We start from the raw sequence: 22,828 nt of genomic DNA, 5'->3' as shown, positions 1-22,828 counted from the left end.
GCAGTCTTCAATCTCTTGAACGGTTGAAGGAAAGCCTCCGCCGGCAGTCCGGAGGTCCCAAATGAGACCCCACCGCGCAATCTCGAATAGATTAAGCCAGGGTCTCGCCCGCCCGGCCCAGGCCAGGAATGTCTCTTCCAGGCAAAAATGCTACCCCGGGCCGCTTGACGTAAGCTCCCAAGCCCGCTTGCGCCATCCGCCCGCCTGATTGGCCGCTGGCACGGTCGGCGATTCCCCCGCCTTCCTCTGCCTTCAACTTGCACGGGCGCATCCTGCGCTGACGACACCGCGACACCTCCGTTGCGCGGCCTTCGGTCTGCTGATCGACACTCCATCGCCTTGATGGCACCCGAAAACCCTGATCTGTCAACTCGTCCAGCCTCCCGTCCCGGGGAACCACTCTCAATGATCGTCCGTCACCGGAAGAGGCCTTATGCAGGTTACCTGGCGAGGTACATACCTACGACTGCTATCGTCTGTGCCTAGAACCCTGCAGCTTGGCAGGTGGGATCGTGCACTGGGTTTGCCTGCAGGTCGGTGGTGGCACAGCATGTGAGTTGGCCGAGGCACACAGTTGCCATAGCATCTGGTAAACAGGACAGCGGGGTTATTGCCCGGGGACGGCAGCCGGGACGGATGCAACACGAGGCTACTCGGGAGGCCAACTTTATTACCTGGAGCTGTCCAAGCTCATTGTCCTCTGGCCATTTTGCGGAGTATCAAGAGGAATGCATCAGTGTCGGAGCATAAACAAGCCCGGCAGATAGATCCGCTACCCACATGCTTGGCTCAGCCGTGCAGCATTCCGCAGATCATGGTCAGTGTCGCTGGCCAGTTTGATTCAGTTTCTAATTAGGGGGTCATGTGGCCTGTCGAAAGAAAGAAACTAATTGCCGATGTTTTGCAGATATAATAAGATGCGTGCCTTAAATAGAAAGCTAAAGTGAACTCAATACACACGGGATAGCCGACATTGCTCGCATTGTCCTATGTTAAGTCAAACCTGCACAACTATCAGACCTGCATCGATAGGCGACAAGATACTCCATGACTTGCCACTTCAACCCGAATTGAGCAGATCGCCGTATCGTTACGTCAACCTGCAGATGAACCAGGGAACAATATTGATCTAAAATACTCTATCTGTTCTATACATCGCTGGTCTTCCTCTCTCGACACTCCTTGACCGAGGCAGATGAATCCTTCGATACCCCGATCAAGGTCGGGCTAGTACTGCCGTGAGCGTGAGCAGTCATGGACCAGTCCCCGATCTGCTCATCGAAGAACAGAGTTCGATCGAGTCCCAGCAGTTCATCCTCCTCGTCCACCCGCAGGTGCATGCCCGGGATATATTTAAGAATCAGTAGCAGCGCGGAGGAGACGACAAACGAGTATGAGGCGATGGCGCAAATCTCCGCTAGCTGCTTGGCCACCTGGATCCCGTTCCCATCAATGGCGCCAGGTGACAGAGAGCTCCCATCCAGAGCCGAGATCTTCTCGCTCGCGAACAAGCCTGTCAAGAAAGCACCCACCATACCACCAATGCCATGTAGTTTGAATACATCCAGACCCTCGTCCACGCCAATCCATTCGTTCACGTTCTGCAGAGAGGCACAGACGACGCTGGTGATGAAGCCAATGCATGCGGCGAGCCACAGGGACACGCAGCCGGCAGCTGGAGTGATCCCGACCAGACCGGCGATGGCTCCTTCGCACGCACCAACCAATGTGTACTTGCCCTTGTGCTTGATCATGTCGACGATCACCCATCCGAGGATCCCCATACACCCTGCGGTGTTTGTGTTGAAGACGGCCACCATGGCGCGCATGCTCGCATTCAGACTCGAACCGCCCTGTCATTGTTAACCATGATCGGGCATTAAGTTATGATTAACGTACGTTGAACCCTAACCACCCAGTCCAAATCAGCACGGTTCCGATAAATACCAACGTCGTGTTGTGCGGTTTGCGGAGTGAAGGCTCTCCATAGCCCCGACGTTTGCCCAAAATCAAAGCGTATGCCAAGGCTGCGCAGCCAGAGGCAATATGCACGGGACCGCCGCCCGCAAAATCGATCGCCGGCAGGTTGTATAGCCACCCGTTACTGCTCCATGTCCACCGGGCTAGGGGGCAGTACACAAGGGTGGCCCAGAAGAAGCTGAAGACCAAAGACGGCATGATGCCACCTCTTTCGAATGCACCTCCAACGACGATCATCACCTGCTACTTTTAGTAGTTGTTTTCGGCCGCGGGAGGTGACGTACTGTGCATGCGCAAAAGAGGAGCTGGAACAGACAGAACACGACCTCCGGGATCACGGCGGAGCCGGGCGAGGGCGCCACCATGACCTCCATCAGGCCAAAGTTCTTGAGCGTGCCGATGAAAGGGCCTCCATCTCTCGAATAGGTAAGAGAATAGCCCCAGAATAGCCACTGGAACGTGGATCTGCATTCGATCAGCCCATCGGACAGATGACAGGTCACAGAGCCGCCGACTTACACCGCAAGAACCATGAACGACTGGAATAGCAAGGCTAGCGCGTGTTTCCTCCGCGCCAGACCGCCGTAGAGCAGCCCAATCCCGGGTAGGATGAGGAAGACGACGAAGACACAGGTGATGATGTAGGTGTAGTTGTACTCGAAGCCTGTATATTGCGCGTTCACGTCGACCTTGGTCGGATCGCCGCCCTCGGGCATGGAGGCATTGTAGACTGGCTGTCAGCACGCTGCCAGTCAGTTTGTGCTTCGAATGGTTTATTGGATCTGGAGGACGGACCTCAGCCATGGCGCAGGCTCGTGCGAAAGAGCTGAATCACAACGTGTCCGATCGAGCTGGTCAAGGGTCTCAGTCTCTGGTGAGGTTGAGATTGTTTTGGAGACTGTGGAGAGCGGCCAACAGAAGTTGTGACTCGGAATTTATCTCTCCCTTGCGCTTCGACTGCAGGTCCTGCTTGGCTGGATCCATTTCATTGCCAGAGGCGTGGGCCATGAGTCACTCCGACCCGCCCAGCGTCGTTGTTGTTATCTCGCAGCCAAGAACCCCAGGACTTCAAATACCCGGCCTCGTCGCTGGTGACTCTTGGTTGAGCAAAAGTTTCCGTCATGGTTGGTTGTATCGCGAGGGGATATCGAGTGCCAAGATGGGCGATCATCCCCAAGGGCCTGGCAGCCTGATAAGATAGCCCGCAGCCCCCGATCATCCGCGACTGATTGGCTCCGTCGCCCTCCCCGGATCCTACATCCCTCTGCGGTTTAGGGCCTGACCAGCTGGAGGCGATAGCAAACTGCTACCCATCCATGGCCACTGGGGGCAGTGATTGGCGAGAGATAACCAGCAGAAGGTGCCCACAATGCTAACTACCAGAAAGAGACAGTAATAGTTAGCGGGGTGTCGGACTGTCGGACTGTCGGACAGCCTGGACTCTGGCGATGCTGCCATCTCCCCTAGCGATTCCGATCTCTGGTGGCTTGCATCAGCACCATGATCACACATGGCCTCCCAGATCTCGCATCCGCCCCTCGTGGGCTAGGGGCCGTGATATACGAAGCCGTGGCTGCTAGCTGACTGCTAGCTGAACGATCGGGTGACGTGAAAAGAACGCCTGCATACTCCCTCGCCAGCAGCCGGTCCATCCTACGCCGAAGGCAACCCAAGGATGCGCAATTGGGGCTGAGGATGAGACAATATGTAGTCCGTATCCATCTGCCGTCAGTGTGCAGGTCTGGTATGTGAGTACCCGTTTCAGCGCTGTTCGGTCCAGGCACCCACGATGCCACGTCCTCTTCTGACGTCAGTCAAGGGATATACATCCCATATCGCTTGACCTCATGCTGCAGATGATGGGGCTTTTCTCTAACGGTGTTGCAGGGGAGAGATCCTTTTCCTCGCGGCCATCGATCATGGACGATCATCGCGGTAGATTATCACGGGAGAGACGGAGGGGCCAGGAATGAGACAATATTGAGATGTGAAACTCGGATTCTTATTAGATGCCGAAGGCCCAGGTGCATCGGCTGAGGATACCCACCTTGCAGCAAGGGGAGCGGCGCGAAGGATTCAGACACGAGGGGAAGGAATGGTCGTCTAGACTAGCTCCATGGCCACTCCATACCCTAGCCCAGTGCATGAGTCGTAATAAGTACTAAGTCCAGCTACCACGCGCCTCCAGCTGACCTGGGAGCGGCGACGCTCGTACTGATCGGAGGGCGAGGCAGACGCCAGGGCTACCAGGCGCCCCTGGCCGATGGCAGTGCAGGGACAGCCATACTCCGTACAGACTGGGGAAGCGACAGGTGCAAACCCACCCGGTGGACGCCTTCCTCCCGTCTCCGTGGTGAGGATCTCCCGGAAGCTTCGGAGACATGTCAGACCCGACGCCCCTTTCGAACACGATGGGCATCACCCACGTGCCAGAGCTGGGGTGATGGGTGATGGCAAGTATAACTATTCCTGGAGCGGCGCCAATCGGGACTCGTCGCCCCCAAAACCGGCAGGCTGACTAACGGCAACAGGAAGCCTTAGTGCCTTGCCCGCCTGCGGGTTGCAGCTCATCCTGGCTTGCTTCTGCTTCCTTCATTCCTGCATTCCTTCCTGCTATGTGTCTCCTGATTCCACTCTGTCGATCGCCCGACTAATCCTTCTACTACTACTTATATCCCCGCTCAAGGCTTGGCCACACCCAGACTCATGTCCTCAACCATGGGCGCCCAACCACCTCCCCCGCGCAAGCGGACTCGGGTCAGTCACACCAAAGTGCGCACTGGGTGTCGGACATGCAGGTACGCTACTACGCACGAAAGCCGGCACCGTGCGGGGTCCTCCTCATTGACGCTGGCCTTCTAGGATCCGTCATAAGAAGTGCGATGAAACCCGTCCCATCTGCCTCATGTGCAGCACCACCGGCCGCGTCTGCGATGGATACCAGCAGACCCTCGACCGGAGGACCCGCGCCTCACGGCTCCGGCTGCTGTCGTCGACGCCCTCGTCCACCGGCAGCACGTCGCCCCCCGCGGTGATCATGCCGTCGCTGGTGTCCGATCTGATCCTCCACACCAACCAGGTCGACCTCACCCGCCAGGAGCGGTGGTATCTCGACTTCTTCCGCCGCAGCACCGCCTTCCAATGCTCCGGCTACTTCGACGACGACTTCTGGCTGCGCCTCGTCCACCAGGTCACCGAGGCCGAGCCCGCCGTCCGCCACGCCGCCATCGCCCTCAGCGCCCTGCACTGGAACTTCGAGCGCACCAGCTCCGGCCAGGGCCTCTCCGACACCCGTCTCCCCCTCCAGCAGTGCGCCAAGGCAATCACCTCGCTGCGTCACCAGCTCACCGGCGGCCGCCTCCCCTCCCGCTCCAACATGGAGATCACCCTTGTGACCTGCGTGCTCTTCGTCTCCTTCATGTTCCTCCAGGGCGACACCCACCTCGCCTGCACCCACCTCCGCGGCGGCCTCAAGCTGCTCCGCGAATGGAAGACCACCGACCCAATCGGCTATTCCACCACCGGGGCCGTACTCATGAAAGTCTTCGCGCGTCTCCAACTCCAATGGTCCACCTTCGCCGACGAAGTCTTCATCGAGCAAGACGACAACCGCTTCAACATGCCCTACATGGAAATCAACGACCTCAGCATGGAAGACCGCATCGACTCCCTCGACAAGGCAGGCAACCTGCTGGTCAGCCTCGGCCGGCTCGTCCTCTCCCCGCGACCCCCCGACTCCTCCCCGCCAGGCTACTGCACCGTCCTCGACACCAAACGCATGGCCATCCTCAACAAACTCCAACACTGGACCTCCGAACTCGACCCCCTCCTCACCCAACCCTCCCCCTCCCTCCTCCCCCTCCGCGACCAAACCATCCTCACCGTCCTCAAACTCTGGAGCGAAACTATCTACATCATGGCCGCCTCCGAGAACCGTCTCGGCGGCGCCGAATCGCGCTTCGACGCCTTCCACTTGCATTTCGGCCACGCCGTCGCCCTCGCCAAGACCCTCCTCATCTCCTCTACCGCACAGTCGAATATGCCCTCCTTCTCTATTGGAATGGGCATCATCGCCCCTCTCTTCTTCTGTGCGTTCAAGTGTCGGGACTGGTATATCCGTCGCGAAGCGTTACTTTTACTCAGGAGCTGTCAGCGCCAGGAGGGGCTGTGGACGACCCCCGGGGCGGTTTTGGTTCTTGAACGCTTGATTGAGATTGAGTCGGAGGGCTTATTGCCGGGGGATTTGGTTCCCGAGGCCGCTAGGATTGATTCCATTCATGTTAACATTTTGCCGGATGATCGGAAGATTGGCATTTGGTATCGGAGGATGGGAGGGGTGGGGGTGGTGGTGGTGGGGGGGGAGTGGGGGAGTGCGAGTAGCAGTGGGTTTGGGAGTGGAAGTGGGACTGGGGGAGTGGATCTCGCGGAAGGCGTTTGGGAGAAGGCGTTGTTGGATTATCATCTTGGCTAGGCAGGGTAGGATTGTTTAGATACCTATTTGATTGTTTTTTTTTTTTTTTCTTCTTTTAACGCAATACTCCCTCCCTAAGATATGTCTTATACCCGTCTTAGCATAGGTAGGTAAGGTATATATACTAGGTACTAGTACTGTCCACACGACGTACGATATCCAACGAATATAACTACTCACCCATGAATGAAGAAATAGCCCCAAAGCAAACGAACCATGACATCAAACGAAACCTTCCATTGTGAAGGATCACGAAGGATCACACTACTGTATGTGTCACCTAGGAATCCCGTGATCCTGTGATGATCCTGAGGGATTTGTGGGATTTGGGGTGTTCTTGGAATTGTAAGGATTTTCAGCACTAAAGGGCTAATTTCTTACTTGCAGGAAGTGCCACGTGAATGCGATGTTCGTGAGCAGGGCTGCCGCTGAAGCTGAAGCTGGATCGGACTCGCACTCTGAATCTGAATCTGACCCCCAAGTCTGACTGTAGTTGTAACTGTAACTGTAACTGTACTGAATTTGACTGACTGACTGACTGACTGACTGACTGACTCCGACTATCCCATCCCTCTCATTCTCACTCTCACTCCCACTCTCACTCTCACTCTTCACCTACATACCAGGATAAGATAAGATAAGCATCTAGCCCTCGAGATCTTCCTTATGGAGTACATTCCGCCCCGAGTATACGGAACCCTCCCCCCGTCCCGAGGTTATTATCCATCATGATACAACGAGTTTATTATCTATATATCCAGGTAGAATATATAATGTTGTACTTGAGAGTATATCCCAGGTGTGATATTGAGGTGAATACGTAGATATGTAGATACTGTAGATACGTAGATGGTGGGTTTGGGGTTTGGGTTTAGGCTTAGTTACTAGTGTGAATCATATACTTCGATCAGATGTGGTTACACTGTTGTTCTCTGTGTTGGAGAATGGGCTGTGCCGCAGTACTAAGTCTACACAGGTCACAGAGCAACCATACGGAATTGAAATCAGATGCAGACACCACCAAGGGGACGGATACAGGTACAAACGATGGGTTATAGGACCAGGGCAGAAAAAGTAGTGATTAGAATGATATATACTACTTATCAATCGATCCAAAATCTCAAAATCTCAAACACATACACACACTAATCTGTATATCCAACTTAATCCCTACCTATCCATCCATCCATCCACCCCCCTGTAAAGACCTCACCACTCACCACTCACACAAAATCTTCTCCTTGTACATATCCACCCCAGCAAACTCATAACAATCCTTGACCTTCGCCCCCACAATCCCACTACACTGCACCTCATCCAAATCCGTACACTTGAACGTGCCGGGCTCCGTATGCGTCCCCGTATACACGCACCCGGACAGCCCATGCACCTTGAAGTCCAGATCATACGTCCCGTCCGGATACGGCGGGTCGTCGACTACGATGCTCCCGCTGGCGGACTTCTCGCCGATCGAGCCGTCGCATAGACTGATGGTTTTGTCCATCGCGGGCGTGAAGAAGGCCCAGAGGCTTTCGAGGACGGCGGCTTCGTATGCGATGATCATGCGTGCGGTGGGGGTCGCGGACGCGGTTGTTGTGGTGGAGTGCGTGCCGGTTTTGATGGTTGTGCTGCTGCCGGCGCATTTGGTGTAGGTGAATGTTGTGGTGCTGTATTCGAAGTAGCTGAGCGTTGCGCTGGCGCAGACGATCACGTCGCCGTCGACGAAGGAGGTCGTGAAGGGGCCGGTTGTTGTGGTGGTAGTGCTGGTGGAGGACTTTTTGGTGCTGGTTTTGGTGGCTGTTGCGCTGGGGATGGACGTGTAGGAGCATCCGCTGCTGGAAGGGAGGAGAGACAGCGTCGTGTAGTCCCCGTCTGGGAGCGTGCAGACGCAGTAGTCTGTGTCGGTGCCGGAATCGGGGTCCGCGCTGGGGGGGAGGGCTGGTTAGTGGGGGATTTGACCGGGGAATGTGATCGGGGGATGGAATCGGTGGATGGGAGGCTTACAAGTTGGTGCACAGCGGGGAGGTGTCGCTTGTGGTGGACGTGTAAGATGTGATGAGGGTGGTAGCGGTCTGGTTGCGGGAGGGAGAGGCCGTGACAGTCGAGCTGTGACTTGTTGTGCTGCCGGTTTCGCTGATCGTGTGCACGGTGATGGTTGATGTGGTATCAGTTTTCGTGGAGCTCTCCTTGGTCGCGGATTTGGACGAGGTTACAATGGTGCTGCTTCCGCTGTGTAGATGCGAGGAAGACCCGGAGGTGGCAGAAGAAGATTCCGAAATAGATGTTCTCTCGTCCTTGAGCATTCCTGAAGTTGTTGTGCTCTCGGGCTTGGTGGATACCTTGGCCGAGGATGAGGCATCGGTGCTTGATTTGGCAGACACGCTGGGTGAGTGAGTAGTCGTGGAGCTGGCCAAAGACGAGGTCGGGGACAAGGTTGAAGTGGTAGAAGTTGAAGTGGACACAGTCGAGTCAGACTTGGAAGCGTCCGTAGTGGTGGTCACGGAGCCTGTTTCAGTTGCGGCAGAAGTGGTCATCGTCGCGTCTGCGGAGCTCAAAGCACTCGCTTCGGTCTGAAGAGCGTCAAAGAGGGAGGATACGCTGCTGACGGCGTCGTCAATCTCGCTCTCGGTCCCCGAAGCAGCCCCCTCAATCGCAGAGGCGATATCGCCCGCACTGCTGGAGATGCAGCTCACGATTCCGACAATATCTCCCAGCAGTCCTCCCCCACTGGAGCAGTCACCGCTAGAGCCGCTGCCGCTTGAGCTCTCGCTACCCCCGGGTGCGCCGAGGATGTCAAGCGCGTCGTCAGCAACGGTGGCGGCGCGATAAACGACCTTGGCGACATCGGTGGCCTTCACCGACTTGGGGTCCTTCATCCATTTTTTGATCAGTGGGTATGCCTCCTTTACGAGCTTGTAGACGTGCTTGAGGGTGGAGAAAACGTCAACGGACGACGATGTGGAGGTGCTGGCGGTCGTTGTGGAGGAGCCTGTTGTGGGGGCGGTCGTGATAGTTCCGCTGCTACTGGTGGCTTCCGAGGTCGTGCTTGAGGTGGTGGACGAGGACGTGCTTGAGCTAGTAGGTGAAGATATGCTTGAACCAGTGGACGTGGAAGATGTGCTTGTGTTACCAGTAAATGTTGATTCCGTGCTTGACGAGCTAGGAGCGGAGTGGCTCGCTGTGTGAGATGCGGTCCGGACCGGAGAGCTTGTGGAAATAACTGGCGTGGAAGTGGAAGACTCCGAATGATGCGTCGAGCTTAAAGTGCTGGAGGTAGAAGTCGACGTAGTTGAGCTCGTTGAAGCGGTTGAAGTCGAAGTCGAGGACGTCGAAGTGTCAGATGTATAGGACGTCTCAGTGTGAGGTTTTGACGTGGGAGTCACCGAGCTCGACTGAATAGTGGACTCTGCGTGAACAAGCTTCGAGCTTGAGGGCTTCGAAGCAGTATGACTTGAGCTTGGGGTGCTGGTGGACCCGAGAGAAGACGTTGTGGAGCTCGCAGAGTCGACAGAAGGGGAGACAACAGGCGAGCTCGTGTAAACTAAAGAGCTCGTGGGCCTTGTGGAAGAGTCCACGGATTGAGAATGAACGGACAGGCTAGTGGCCTGGGAGAAACGTTGCGTCGAAGAGCTCTTCGGAGTTGAGTGGGGGATGGAAAGAGTGTATTCAGTAGACGACCCGATCACACTGCTTCCGTTAGAACATCATAAATTTCGGTTGGATAGACTAACCTGTGGGACAAAGATGTTGGGCTCAAGGCCGTGCTGATTCCAGATGTGTGAAAGAATAAAACAGAGCCTGCATCGTTGTCCCTGGTCGACGTCTCCGCAGAGCCCAAACTAGGCGGCGAGTATATCGCGGTGCTTGTGCTTGTAGTCGCAGTCGACTCCGGGTCCGGATGCCACGAATGGCTCTCTGAGGCGCCCGCAACGACTGACGAGCTTGGATGCAACGACAGGGTCAGTCCCAAAGAAGGCGACACAAGGCTGCTCGCCAAGACCCCAGCCAGCAGGGCTTTTGTGGTAAAGAGAGGCATGTCCGATGTAAGGACAGTCAAAAGAGCGACTTAGCAACAAAATCAAAGAGGGAATGAATGTTGGTTTGCTTGGCATTGGAAGAGGAAGGCCATTTCTATAAAAGTGTGGCCGATGTGCAGCGTGCGTAGTTTTGGCCCCCAGAGGGCCAAAAGTATCAGTATGAATCGTGCAAGGCTGCTCCGTCCCACATCCAGAAGCGAAATCCGAGGCAGAGAGCAGTATTTCTGGGACCGGAATGATGGCTACTGCAGGTACAAATTTAGTATTCAGCCGCAGTAGGATGGCAATTGGTGGGTGGATTGGGGAGCGATCTCCATGCGTGCAAGATCGGCTCAGTGTAATGAAACAGATCCTCCGCCCCCAAAGACGGCCTGGGGAACGAATGCTCCGCCAATCTGTTGTTCCTGAATTACTACACGCCGTGATTTGTCTAGTGCTTATGGACTGACTCGGTGGTTGATTGCATCGTCTTGCTCGTGTCAATGTCATTACTAGCTGGTCAGCTCGGCGGAAGAATTGATATCAGCCTCACTATGAGGTGGCTTGCTGGTCTGCGTAATAGCCACATAGACGCAGACACTCCGCATAAGCCACGAGCCTGGGCCGTTGATGTGAGAATACTATGAACACTCATGGAAGGCCCTCGGATTCAGGCGTCCATATGCGCTTCCAATGCCAATTCAGTCCGAACCCATAACTTGGAAAGGCTGACGGCCAGAGAAGGATTGCTCGGTGGCACGCAGGAAACAAAGCCAGAATCGGTCATAGTTCCCATAATAGCCATTCTGGTATGGCTTAATCACTGTCCTGATATTAGCACTATTCCACAGCGTCCAGATGTAAAGAACATCAGCTCAACAATCCCACAGAATACGCGATCAGGACGATGGGTGGAGCTTGGGATGTCCGCCCAGTGTTGTCTTCACGACTTATGCATGCGTTCCATTCATCGTGAAAGCCTTGCATGAATTCTTGAGTATGGACTGTGGCTAATATTGGAGGATCAGGCTGCCCCTGATAGTATCACCAGTATCGGCGTTGGCGGCCCCCACGCGACCATTGGCGAGGTGCCCGAGTGGATCTACTGCGCCCCTTTCTTCCTCCCGGTTGCAAGATAAACCCGACTTCTGCGTGAAGCAGCACTAGAGCCAGATCAATTATAATTAAGCTGGTAGGGAATTACATGGAGGAAAACAGAGAAAGGAAAGAAAGGAAGTCCTCGACAACAATGGCTGTTTGTTGTGTTTTGTCTGTTTGCCCTGTTTGCGTTACCCCGCACCGGTCACGTGGTTATCGCGTCTCGGCCAATTGCTCCGCCTTGTGTGCGGAGTAGTTTCATCAACCTCCTCGGCCACCGACCATGGATCGATCACATTTGATCATCGACACGCGGCTGGAATCATCAGCAGTCCACTGCATCTCTATCCAACACGTCTGTCCGTCCATCCCGCATACCATCACCGATCTAGACCTGCTCCGCCCCATGAGGGATGGAGAGAGGGCCACCGCCATGTGAGTTACTGGGCCCGTGCGAGTTGCTCGGCGTCGGGTGGCTCGGTCTGCCCGACGGGGACTGCACCCGGTCCACCGTGGTCGATTCGGAGAAGAACGACGGACGGTGCATCGACACATCCCACGACCCCGGACCATTCTTGGCCTCCCATTCATTGAAGTCCTGGCCCGGGTTGACGGTATGGTACTGGGCGAGCCTCAGGAAGGTGAAGAAACCACACGCTAACAGACTTCCAAGCAGCGGTCCGACCCAATATATCCAGTGATACCCCGGGAAATTGCGGTTGATGACATCGGGGCCGAGGGAGCGTGCCGGATTAAGCGAGCCACCGGTGTAGTAGTCGCCTGCACGAGTTAGGATTATACCTTGGTCGAGGGTTATAGAAAAACTCACCGACCAACTCCGTGACGAAGAATACCAGGCCGATTCCCACCGGGGCTAGGAATGTGGACTTGTGTTTCACCACGGCCAACATGATGATGACAAGCACCAGCTGAGCTGTCAGGAACATCTCGATGAACAGTCCTTGTGAGATGGAGGTGCCGCCGCCCAAGCGAGTGGTGACGTTCAAGGGTCCGGGGAACAGCGCACTGACTACCCCGGCAGACGCGATTCCTGCCACCAGCTGCGCGCCGAAGACCAGCACCCCGCGGATAGGGGACAGTCCACCCACCAGGCACAGGGCCAATGTGACCTAACAATCAGCACCATCCAATCCATCGTTGGTAATCAGACATACCGACGGATTGAACAATCCCCCGGTGACGCGGTAAAATGCCCACACATTGACCATCAACGAAAAGCCAAAGCAGAGAGACGAGTACAGCAGATTCGACGTGTCGGGATTGGCCCCCGCGGCCGGCTTCGGGGTGTTGGATACCTGCGTCCCGGCGAACGAGAAGAAGAGGAAGAGAAAAGTGCCGACAAACTCGCCCACGACCGCGATGACGTTGTTCCTGGTAGTGTCGGCGAGATGGAGCATGGGAAGCTGGCTATGGGTGGGAGTGATGACGGGCGCCGTACCCTTGCCCCGGCGCCGGGCAGAGAACCATTGTTGCACCTTCATCTTGAGATTACGTTACTGAGGAAGAAGCTAGGGGGATGATGGAGGAGGCACAGCAATTGCCTGGCAGCTACGCGCTTTATACTTCCACCAGCAGCTGGCCAGCCGGACTCGACGTCACGACCGCTTCCAGCGACGCCGAGTCGATGATGAAGCCCGCGTCTAATGCGGTTTACGAAACCCACATATGAGAATGCCCGAGTAGAACCCGATGGCTTGTTTGTGACCATGGTTGACGTAGAGGTAGAGCGGACGGGTGGTTCTGGCCCTGCTCTGTGGCGGCGTGAACCAGGCAAACCGACCCGTCTGGGAAGTATATCACGAGGGAGGGAACGCAGCGATGGTGACAGCTGAGATGCCTTGCTCAGCCATCTCGGATTCTTGGATGGAATTGAAATGTGCAGGCCCAACACGCGCTCCTTGCTACCGCCTCTTGCTACCAGATCCAACGCAGGTCTGAAATTGAGTGATACAAAGCCCGGTAGTCCTCACGGGACTGTCATCGGTTACCCCGGGGGTTGTCCTGAAGCGTGCAGTTCGGCAGACGGTCCAGGCCGTAGAATGGAACGCTCCAGAATCGCACAGTTGGGAGATTCCATCGCTCTGTGACACAGCGGATGCACATGTAGTCAGCGACGCATCCGGGGTGCAGAGAACGAGGAGTGACAGGAGTGGACGAGGAAGAACCAACAAACTCGTCGGAGTTTGTTGAATACGAGCCCAAGCCAGCATGTGACGGCCGGGGTGGCACGCTAGCCAGATCCGGTCCCAGCCGGGATCACGTGTGTCGAGTCAATGTCATGCCTCAGGCACAATGCCTCCGGCCGTCGGCAAAGCCGATAAAATCTTAGTTGATTGACATTTATGGTGGAGCATCAGAGTTAGCTCAGATCTGGCTAGCTGCCTATCGCTTGTGACCAACTTCCCGCGGAGTTCGTTATTGAAGTGGATCACTCAGGGGTGTAGGGGCTTCCGGACGCTTCACCTGTACACAGCCTAAGACGCAGGAGCAGGACGCTAGTAAATAATAGATACAATACTAAGTTCTTAGAATTATGATATTAATTATTAAGTGCTTGAGTGCTTAATCTCTCCTAGCTAGTGGCCACTGGCAGATTCAGTTTTAGTGATTGCCAGAATATATAGTAAGTACTTACTCAGATTCTTATCTGCTTCTTATCCAGATCCTGTATCCGGGCTTTATCCCGCTGATAGTAAGAATATATAATCTAGTATATAAGATTTTATAGAAATATTTTTTATAAAAACAAATCCAGCTAATAAAATAGTAGTAATAATATTTTTTTTTAAAAAAAAAAAAAAAAAAAAAAACCGCGTGCCATAATCTGATCGACGCCTTTTTCTTTCCCCCATCGGCTCGCCCAGAACTTGAATGTGCCGTCGGGATGGATGTGGACAGTGGCAACTTCGAGTTCCAGCTGCCGTCAGGAGCCCAATTGTAATTACGTTTTGGGTATCATTTCGGTCCTTGGAGGAACGGTGCGCCACGGAACCCCTGTAATCTGTATAGAGTTAGCAGATGTTTGGCTCCGATGTATTGTCGGGCAGGGGCATACTGAATCTGAGTACTTGTAATTCGCGGGTTCTAAGTATTGTTAATGATACTGGAGAATAAAGGGATAACAGGGAGAGACATACTGCCTTTTCTATGGCACTCAATATGTTCGTTGTGGCTATTCCAAACCTCGGGCCCTCGGGCCCATTCATAGTAGCAATGATATCAGTGGGGTTGGCGCTGCTGACATACTGAATGAGCGTTCTGGCTGTCGATTGGAGCCTTCGAGTGAAGCTGCGACTCATTGGAGCTGTTGAACAGAGCCACTCGACTAGAACAACTAGGATGACAAGCGTGCTGATAATATATCGACAAAATGACTTGGTCGTAACGCGGTTACTGCAACAAACCCCGAGATATAGTTCCGATATTGATGTTACTCGCGCGGCCTCCTCGCAAAGACCAAAGCCTTTGCTGGTTGGTATAACCCCTCCTTCTGGACCACCTGAGACATGTTTGTGATAGTATCACCAGTATCGGCGGGTACGGAGTAGATAGTCTAGATAGATCGACTCGCGACTCGCGACTTGCGACTTCCCCATTTGGAGATTTGCGTGCCAAGACGTCGAACCGCCCGACCGGGAACAACCGACCTCCATCCATCCAGCCTTTCACTCTTGAACTCTCCCAGCTCCCTCGGAATCTTGGGCGCGGGCTTAATTTACTAGAGGCATGTCTCGCCTTTGGCGTCTCGCTTCCGCTGTTTCACGCCCCAGGCCCAATTGGAACGCCCGTCCGTGCGCGCACGCGCCCTGGGGATGGATAAAGCACCCCATCCAGCCGCTGCCCATCAAGTTCACGCTCCGCAGAATGTCCACCACTACCCCCCAGCCTACCTCATCTCCCCTGCGCTCATTTCCCACCTCCGGCTTCGAGGTCCTCGATCCCTCGGTGCCCGTCGAGGAGGAGACCTTGCCCACCTACAGTGCAGAGAAGTACTACCCCGTGCACATCGGGGAGGTCCTGGGCGATCGGTACCAAGTGGTTGCAAAGATTGGATTTGGTGTGACATCTACAGTCTGGCTTGGTCGTGACATTGTGTATGTTCACCACCACCATCACCACCACCACCACCACAATGATGTTTGCTTACTTGTACTGGACCAAGAGCACCTCCCAATATGCCGTCTTGAAAGTCTACGTCACAGGAAGAGAACGGAACCATGAAATCGAGGTGTATGAACGCATCGAGGCGACCCAAACAGATCATCTTGGTAAATCCTGCATCCGCAAGCTCCTAGGTCACTTTTCCATCGACGGGCCCCATGGCCGCCATGTTTGTCTGGTTCACGAACCCCTCGGGCTGAGCCTGTATGAATATCTGTTTTTCCTTCCGGGGAGGATCATGGAATTCGAGTCGATGAAAGCGTGTTTGAGGCAGGTGATTGCTACCCTGGATTGGCTGCATACTGAGGCGGGGGTTATTCATACCGGTAATTTATGATTAACCTTTCTTTCTGTTTTGGCATCAGATGGGATGGAAATCGCGGCACTGACTCTTTCTGACTGACTGACTAACTCACTAATTGTAAAGATTTGCAACTGAAAAATCTCCTCCTCCCCGGAAGCCCAACATACCTCTCCCGGGCCGAAACGGTCGAAATGAACTCCCCCACGCCCAGGAAAGTCCTAGATGACGGACGACGCACCATCCACACCAGCCAGATTGTCGTTCCGGGCAACGGACTACCCCTTCTCAGCGACATGGGCGAATGTCGGTTCGTCTCGACGGAGAAACAGTTCGATGAGATCATGCCGAACGCGTACCGCGCCCCGGAGGTGATCCTTCATATGGGCTGGGATGAGAAGGTAGATATTTGGAATGTGGCTATGCTTGTACGTTACCCTCCAATTGGCCCTTCCCTCTAATGAGGGTTTCCCATCCTGGATCTGTATCTGGAACAAGATACTAATCGATTGATGGTATGCTCCAGGCGTGGGATATTGTTTCCTCGCGATGTCTCTTCCAAGGCTGGAACGCGGATGATATCTTCGCTGATCGTGTTCACGTCGCCGAGATGGTGGCCCTGCTGGGACCCCCGCCGAGGGACTTTGTTGAGAGGAGTAAAGTCGGGCATGTGTTTTGGGATGAAAATAGTAAGACTTCCCCGATGTGCATGTGCTGTGGATTAGTAGCAGAGACTGATGTGAAATAAAATGACCAGACACGTGGAAAGACCTCGCGCCAATTCCTGACATTACACTGGAGAGTCTGGGAGCGAAGTTCAAGGAAGAGGAGAGGGACAAGCAGGGATTCTATCGCTTTCTTCGGAAAGCCCTGCAGTGGAAGCCTGAGGATCGACCGACAGCGAGGGAGTTGATTAACGATGAGTGGTTGTTGGAGGGACTAGGGATTCCGAAACGGGATGAGGTGCAGTAAATTCTGTTTCTGAGGATGTGTTTTCTGGTGGGATGTATGGTAGATTTACATATCATCTTCTCTTGTCTTTTTTTATTCACCGTCTCGATGATATCTGGTTCTGGTTCCCCTCTCCACTCCCTTCTCTCTTCCTCCTCGGCACACCAACCCTAACTAACTAGCCATCACCCATTCCCTCCCGGGACCCGCATGCATACCATGTTGGTTATATGATATCCTCTCCGTCCAATCCAATCCCAATCCAGCAGATCTCAAAAAAAAAGATGAGGAATGTACATGAAGGGAAAGGGTCTTCACCACTAGTAGGTATACCAAGCAACGGCACAGTACGGGTTTATATACCTCTACCTGCACGAATATCCCCTAGCTTATAAATCAAGACATCCTATTTGCAAGGCCCTTTATGACCGAATACTCAATAAATATTACCTACAAGTGATATCCCTACCCTGCATCATATATCACGCAGTACACATAGTACCGAAGCTAAGCCCAGCTCAGCTATCCCTCAACGTGGAAGATTCAGGAGTAAATCCTCCATCACCTCCCTGCTATTCATACACTTGAGCATCTCCAGCTCGGGCCTGATCACCTGCATATCGGCAAACGAGGCCAAATCCACATTGGGAAACCAATCGTGAAACAGCTGGACCTTGAAATCGCTGTTCATATACTGCGTCATATCCCTCGTCAGGGTATCATCGAACGTGTCGTTCTGGTTGAGCGTCCGCAGGTAATGCGTCGACTGTCGCTCCCCGAATATCACCGATCTGCTGAGCGCATTGTGGTAGATCTGCAGGTTGTCTGGGGTGGTGATCTTGAGCAGGTCGGTGAAGAGCTCGCGGGCGAGGTCGATCGAGTCGAGGCCGCGCTGCTTCGCCACGATGTCGCTGTCTAGTAGCAGCTGGAAGATTTCTTCGATCGGGGTCTGAGGATTTTGTACGAACGATGGCTAGGTTAGATATGAATGATAACTGGTTCATTCGCTCCCACCCCTTGGCTGGGAGTCTACTCGCCTGTTCGTATTTGTGAGAGTGCAGGATATCCATGTGCGCCTTGGACATCTGCAGCAACCTCGCCCGACTCATCCGGTGGTTCTTTTTTGATTGCTTGTACATATAGATGTATCCGCCTACTCGGTCGCAAACTGCGTCCAGCGTGTTGTTGCTAGACGGCGTGGCCTCCCTTCCGGCTCGCTCGTAGCCTTCCTGTAGGATCTGACGCAGGCCCTTCACTTCGTATTTGGCGACTGTCTTGCTCTCTGCGGAGGGCCGTATATCCAGTTCCTCTATTTTACGCTCTAAAAAGCCCTCGCTCATGATGAAAACCTCATGATGTCTGGGTTTCCACATCACGTCCATGGTGTCTCATTTATGTTGGACTCGTTTATTAGGCCGGGTTGAAGATTTCGGGGGGTTCAGGCAGAAGGAATAGGTAAGGTGGATGTGATATGACCCCCAAGAGCGCTCTGGGCCCTAGTCTCTACTTATGTCTTTTCTGAGCGATGGTCACCCCCACCTCCTGAAGCATGTCACCTCCTGGCCCACTGGAGGATCCCCGCACATGTGAGTTCGACGGGCATCTGGCCCACATTCTACCCGCCACTACCATCATCGAGCCAGTTCTGGGCGAACATCGGAGATCTAGTCTGTCACTTTCACAGCCCTGGACTCGTCTTGAAGGTCAGCCTCCGGTCATCGTTGAATCTATGTTATAACTAAGCACCATTAGTCAGTCCCCTTTTTTTTTCTGAATGTAAACCTTCCACATATCGATCAAGGGGAGAAAAAGACTCGCCACCTAAAAACAGAGCAGCAGAGCGCCCCAAACTCTATTCAACCTGGCGACCACAACGCACCCGACACGATCGATCGATCGATCGGACTAGAAGGATCCAGCCAGGTTATACACCCTTCATGCCCCTCCCACCCAGTAGGTCTGGACCTGTCTGACTGTCATTGACCTCACGACTCGCACAGGTGTGGTGGTATCTTGGTTTCCACGCGACGGGAGGTCCCCGGCTTGGCAGATCGGGGTACGGGGGTAGGGACTCGGTCTGTGTCCATGGTACCTTGTTAGCTGTCTGTCTTCAGCTGAGCATGAGGCTCTGTTATTTCGTGCAGCGTCTTTTCCTGATCGGTCGGACTGGTCGGGGTGGATCAGTTTCAGGGTCCAGCTGTTGCTGGTGACAGGGGTACGATGCCAATGAGGGGCGTGATATTGGCTAGCTGAGTCGCTCTAGCCTACATCAGGCAGAGGAAGAAAAGGCGAGAGAAGAGGAGAACCGCAGAGGCGGTGCATTCCCGCTCACTGCAGGCAACTAGCCTGAAGCACCACCCAACCCAACTGACAGATGAGGAAGAGGTAGAGGTAGTAGAAGAAGATACACAGAAAAAGGCATGCGTGAGAGGGGCATCCATAGACCAAATGAGTAGACAAGAGACGGAAGAAGCAATAAAGGAATGATGCTAATGAGGAGGAAAAATAATAAGTTTGGGGGAGGGGGAATTAACTGAGTAAACACCCTACAAGCCAAAAAGGGAAGGTAGCTCGGGGTTCAACTGAGCTGCCGGGAGATGAACCCATACTAGCCGTATTTAGTTAGCGTGGGTATTGCATGCAGGTGTGTTCACGGGCGGTAAGGATGTTTGTTCTGTTGCTGTGGATGTTGCAGGTAGGCAGGTAGATAGAAATGAACATGATACACCGGAAGTTATTCGCAAATAGCTGGACTGCTTATATCAATACTCTGGTTTGCCGATCCAGGAGACTCCACCATAGCTACTAGCTACTTACTAGCTACTCGAGATGCCTTGCGTTCGTCTCTACTCCGTAGTAATAGGCAATAATACCTCCTTCTCTTCGCTCACCGCCCTGGCAGTATCTTCAGCTTCTGCTTTTTGGTTCATGTTTACATGCGGGACGGGGCTGTGGGCAATATTCTATTCGTGGGTAGTTTTCTGGATGTAATTATAGTACCGAGGCTGGGTTGTTATCTGGATCGTTCGCTTGAGTGAGGCATGGGGGTTGTTCAAAAAGTCAGAGTGGTGCGGGGCATGTTTTATCGACCAAGTACTAGTATATATCTTCTTCATCCTCCGGATCCGGTTTGATGAGACTTTCAAGAAGGTAGTACTATCGAAACTAACAGCAACTATCTGGTTTAAGCATCCCTACACAGTATCACGAATTAAATACTATTGTAATTCAGAGGAATCCAACATAACCCTCATGGTATAGTATAATCCTCAAATTCTTCCCAGCTAAACTAGACATGACACCGATCAACGTCAGACCGATTTGTAAGCCGGGTCGCCGTGGGTCACTCTGCACTCAAAAAACCGGGCATTCTGGCATCTGCATCTGCATCTGCGGCATTCTGCCCCCGTCTCCTACTGACGGATGAACCACATTCATTGACATTGACATTGTGTGCTATTTGGACGGCATTGATTGCATCAATCCTCTGAGTACTTCATCATCTTTACACCACTATACCGCAGTCCGCCACAGGGCATCTATCCTTCTTGCTTATCAGTGACTGATAAACGGCCCAATCACCACCCCCTACGTCATACACAACTACTTTGTACGCTACGCAATGGTCAAGATCGGGGTATTTCCTGCATCAGGCGGGCTGGGCACGAGCGTCATCAACCATCTGACCAAACTGGTTTCCCCCTCTGAGTTGGTCCTGGTGGCTCGGAAACCTGGGGGTCTGGATGCGCTGGCCCGGGCGGGGGCGACGGTGCGACAGGCGGACTATGAAGAGCCTGCGACGCTGGCGGGTGTGTTTGAGGGAGTTGATGTGTTGATGTTGATTTCTTATGCGTCGTTTGAGATCCAGTTCCGCGTGGAGGTAGAGTGTTCCCGAGTCCCGAGTCCCGAGATACCTCTTGTAGCTGCAGACGTTGACGGAGAACAGGCACATGAAGTCGCTATCGATGCAGCGCGCCGCAGCGGCGTCAGGCACATCTTCTACTCGTCGCTTGCGTTTGCAGGGGATCTAGAACCGACTAGCGCCGCGCACGTGATGGGCGCGCATCTGCGGACGGAGCAGCTCCTCGCCGAACGATCGGGTGGTGGCTTCACCTACACCGCTATCCGGGAGGGGCTGTACTCGGAGTCGTTCCCGATCTACACCAGCTGGTTCGATATCCACCACCCCGCTGACGAGGTGGCTATCCCGCATTCTGGCGAGGGGCCGGGGGTGGCGTGGGCGAAGCGCGACGAGCTGGGCGAGGCCACCGCGAGGATCATCGTGGACTATGCGGCTGCCACGGACCCCGCGGGGTTCCCGTACCTGAACCGGGTGGTGTTGCTGTCGGGTCCTGCGGTGCTGTCGCTGCGGGAGACGGTCGAGGAGCTGGGGCGCGCGGTTGGGAAGCCTGTTCGCATTCGCGAGATTTCGGTCGATGAGTACGTGGCGCTGCCGCAGCATGGTTCGAAGCATACTTACCACGGCATTAATCTGACGCGGCAGTGGGCGTCCGCGTGGGAGGCTATTCGGCAGGGCGAGACGGCAGTGGTCTCGCCGCTGCTGGAGGAAATCCTGGGACGAGAGCCCGAGAGCTTTGCGATGACCGTGCGGGCTCTAGTTGGTAAATAGATAGATAGTACGGAGTATATGGATCGGATTTTGCATGACGTCGCGCGTTGGAAGTAAGATTCAGGTGGTACTGGTGGCTGCGACCTTAATCGTAGGTAGACTGTAGAGGTGTTCTCTGGTGGGGGTGGGGGGGGGGGCGGGCGGCATGCCATCTGCCGACTCGCACCTTCTCGGCACTGGCCCCTGAGGCTAGGATAAACTCCGATACACAGTTTACCAGGAGGGGGCCGCCGGGACAGCAGCAGACCGCAGAACAACCGAGACCCCTGCCGTTGGCCGGGATAAGTCATATCCGCGGCCTGGATGAGGCCTTAGTCCAGCTCCTCCACGGCATCCTACAGTAGTGCTCCCGCCGGGCGAATGACAGCCGGGGTGTGCTGACCTTCACCTGGATCTGGGGGATTGGGAAGGCCGGACCCCGCCGCCATCGAATCTGGCGGTGGTCAGAGCTTGTGGATCTCGATGACGCCGTTGCGCTGAGGAAGATAATGCAGGCGTGACTGGATCTGATCAGTCCAACTCTATGCGTGTGATCTGCCCTCTGGAAGGGAGGAGGGGCCAGAATCAGTTGCACCTGTCACTCAGGTACTATATTCTCGAGCAGGGTTCCGGGATGGGCAACCATTCAGGAGATGGTCCAGCCCATGTTTTGCATCCTTCGTCGCGGTCTGTCTCTGATCGATCCCAGCAAGCTTGGGTGAGATTAGCTGAAGCTGAAGATTCGATCGGGAGGGATGCGGGGTTACTGTTCCGGGTTGGTGTCATGAAGCTAAACCCAAACCTTGTTGTCTCGGTGACGATGGATATTATTCAGCATACTGCGGCGCAATCGTTGGGATCAGTCATCCACCGCGTAGGGCTGAGGTACCGTGACTCAACTCATTCGAGACATCCACGACGGCGGGCTGATGTAGCGACAGGTACTTATTCCAGCACCCTCCCGACGGACCGAGTCTCGTGTGCCGGGAGCGATCGAACCGTGAACAGGTTACCTGGTCAGCTGCCGCCGCATCAGAGCATCAGAGCACTCCGGAGTCATGAGGACGAAGCAATCGCATCTCGTCCGAGACGATCGGGTGAAATTGGACCTGGCATCCCTATGCGGCAACGGGCGGCGACGAGAAAGATTCCGCAATCCTGGAAGATCTGAAGCACCAGGATGGTGTATCAGGGCTGGGCGATGCACTAGGGAAGGGTCT

General features: G+C 54.4%; 7 protein-coding genes across 7 annotated transcripts; 3 read left to right on the top strand and 4 right to left on the bottom strand.

Annotated features, from left to right (window-relative positions):
- Positions 1–1,059: 1,059 nt before the first annotated feature.
- BO70DRAFT_363982 (ammonium transporter) lies at positions 1,060–2,867 on the bottom strand. Its single transcript, XM_025543695.1, has 5 exons — positions 2,776–2,867; positions 2,500–2,714; positions 2,265–2,445; positions 1,900–2,220; positions 1,060–1,853 (listed from the first exon to the last, which is right to left on the bottom strand). The coding sequence occupies exons 1-5, from the start codon at positions 2,782–2,784 to the stop codon at positions 1,149–1,151; spliced, it is 1,431 nt and encodes a 476-aa protein (XP_025397380.1). The 5' UTR covers positions 2,785–2,867; the 3' UTR covers positions 1,060–1,148.
- Positions 2,868–4,601: 1,734 nt separating this feature from the next.
- BO70DRAFT_340431 (uncharacterized protein) lies at positions 4,602–6,451 on the top strand (the record flags this gene model as incomplete). The annotated part of the gene is made up of 2 exons (XM_025541286.1): positions 4,602–6,350; positions 6,411–6,451. Exons 1-2 carry the CDS (start codon positions 4,886–4,888, stop codon positions 6,449–6,451), a joined length of 1,506 nt encoding a protein of 501 aa, XP_025397379.1. The 5' UTR covers positions 4,602–4,885.
- A 1,216-nt stretch (positions 6,452–7,667) lies between these two features.
- On the bottom strand, positions 7,668–10,487 carry BO70DRAFT_411664 (uncharacterized protein; the record flags this gene model as incomplete). Its single annotated transcript, XM_025547293.1, has 3 exons — positions 7,668–8,376; positions 8,456–10,138; positions 10,183–10,487. 3 exons carry the CDS (start codon positions 10,485–10,487, stop codon positions 7,668–7,670), a joined length of 2,697 nt encoding a protein of 898 aa, XP_025397378.1.
- Positions 10,488–11,953: 1,466 nt separating this feature from the next.
- Positions 11,954–13,067, bottom strand: BO70DRAFT_372654 (aquaporin; the record flags this gene model as incomplete). Its single annotated transcript, XM_025544868.1, has 3 exons — positions 11,954–12,345; positions 12,395–12,695; positions 12,741–13,067. The coding sequence occupies 3 exons, from the start codon at positions 13,065–13,067 to the stop codon at positions 11,954–11,956; spliced, it is 1,020 nt and encodes a 339-aa protein (XP_025397377.1).
- Positions 13,068–15,450: 2,383 nt separating this feature from the next.
- On the top strand, positions 15,451–17,162 carry BO70DRAFT_340427 (CMGC protein kinase; the record flags this gene model as incomplete). Its single annotated transcript, XM_025541285.1, has 5 exons — positions 15,451–15,678; positions 15,749–16,073; positions 16,175–16,476; positions 16,575–16,737; positions 16,806–17,162. 5 exons carry the CDS (start codon positions 15,451–15,453, stop codon positions 17,018–17,020), a joined length of 1,233 nt encoding a protein of 410 aa, XP_025397376.1. The 3' UTR covers positions 17,021–17,162.
- A 366-nt stretch (positions 17,163–17,528) lies between these two features.
- BO70DRAFT_381122 (uncharacterized protein) lies at positions 17,529–18,339 on the bottom strand (the record flags this gene model as incomplete). The annotated part of the gene is made up of 2 exons (XM_025545445.1): positions 17,529–17,972; positions 18,157–18,339. 2 exons carry the CDS (start codon positions 18,337–18,339, stop codon positions 17,529–17,531), a joined length of 627 nt encoding a protein of 208 aa, XP_025397375.1.
- Positions 18,340–20,232: 1,893 nt separating this feature from the next.
- BO70DRAFT_363973 (NAD(P)-binding protein) lies at positions 20,233–21,618 on the top strand. Its single transcript, XM_025543694.1, has 2 exons — positions 20,233–21,408; positions 21,480–21,618. The coding sequence occupies exons 1-2, from the start codon at positions 20,622–20,624 to the stop codon at positions 21,488–21,490; spliced, it is 798 nt and encodes a 265-aa protein (XP_025397374.1). The 5' UTR covers positions 20,233–20,621; the 3' UTR covers positions 21,491–21,618.
- Positions 21,619–22,828: the final 1,210 nt, after the last annotated feature.

The sequence above is a fragment of the Aspergillus heteromorphus genome, assembly GCF_003184545.1.
Source record: "Aspergillus heteromorphus CBS 117.55 chromosome Unknown BO70scaffold_21, whole genome shotgun sequence".
Classification (NCBI taxonomy): domain Eukaryota; kingdom Fungi; phylum Ascomycota; class Eurotiomycetes; order Eurotiales; family Aspergillaceae; genus Aspergillus; species Aspergillus heteromorphus.
This window is presented reverse-complemented; position numbering and strand designations above follow the sequence as displayed.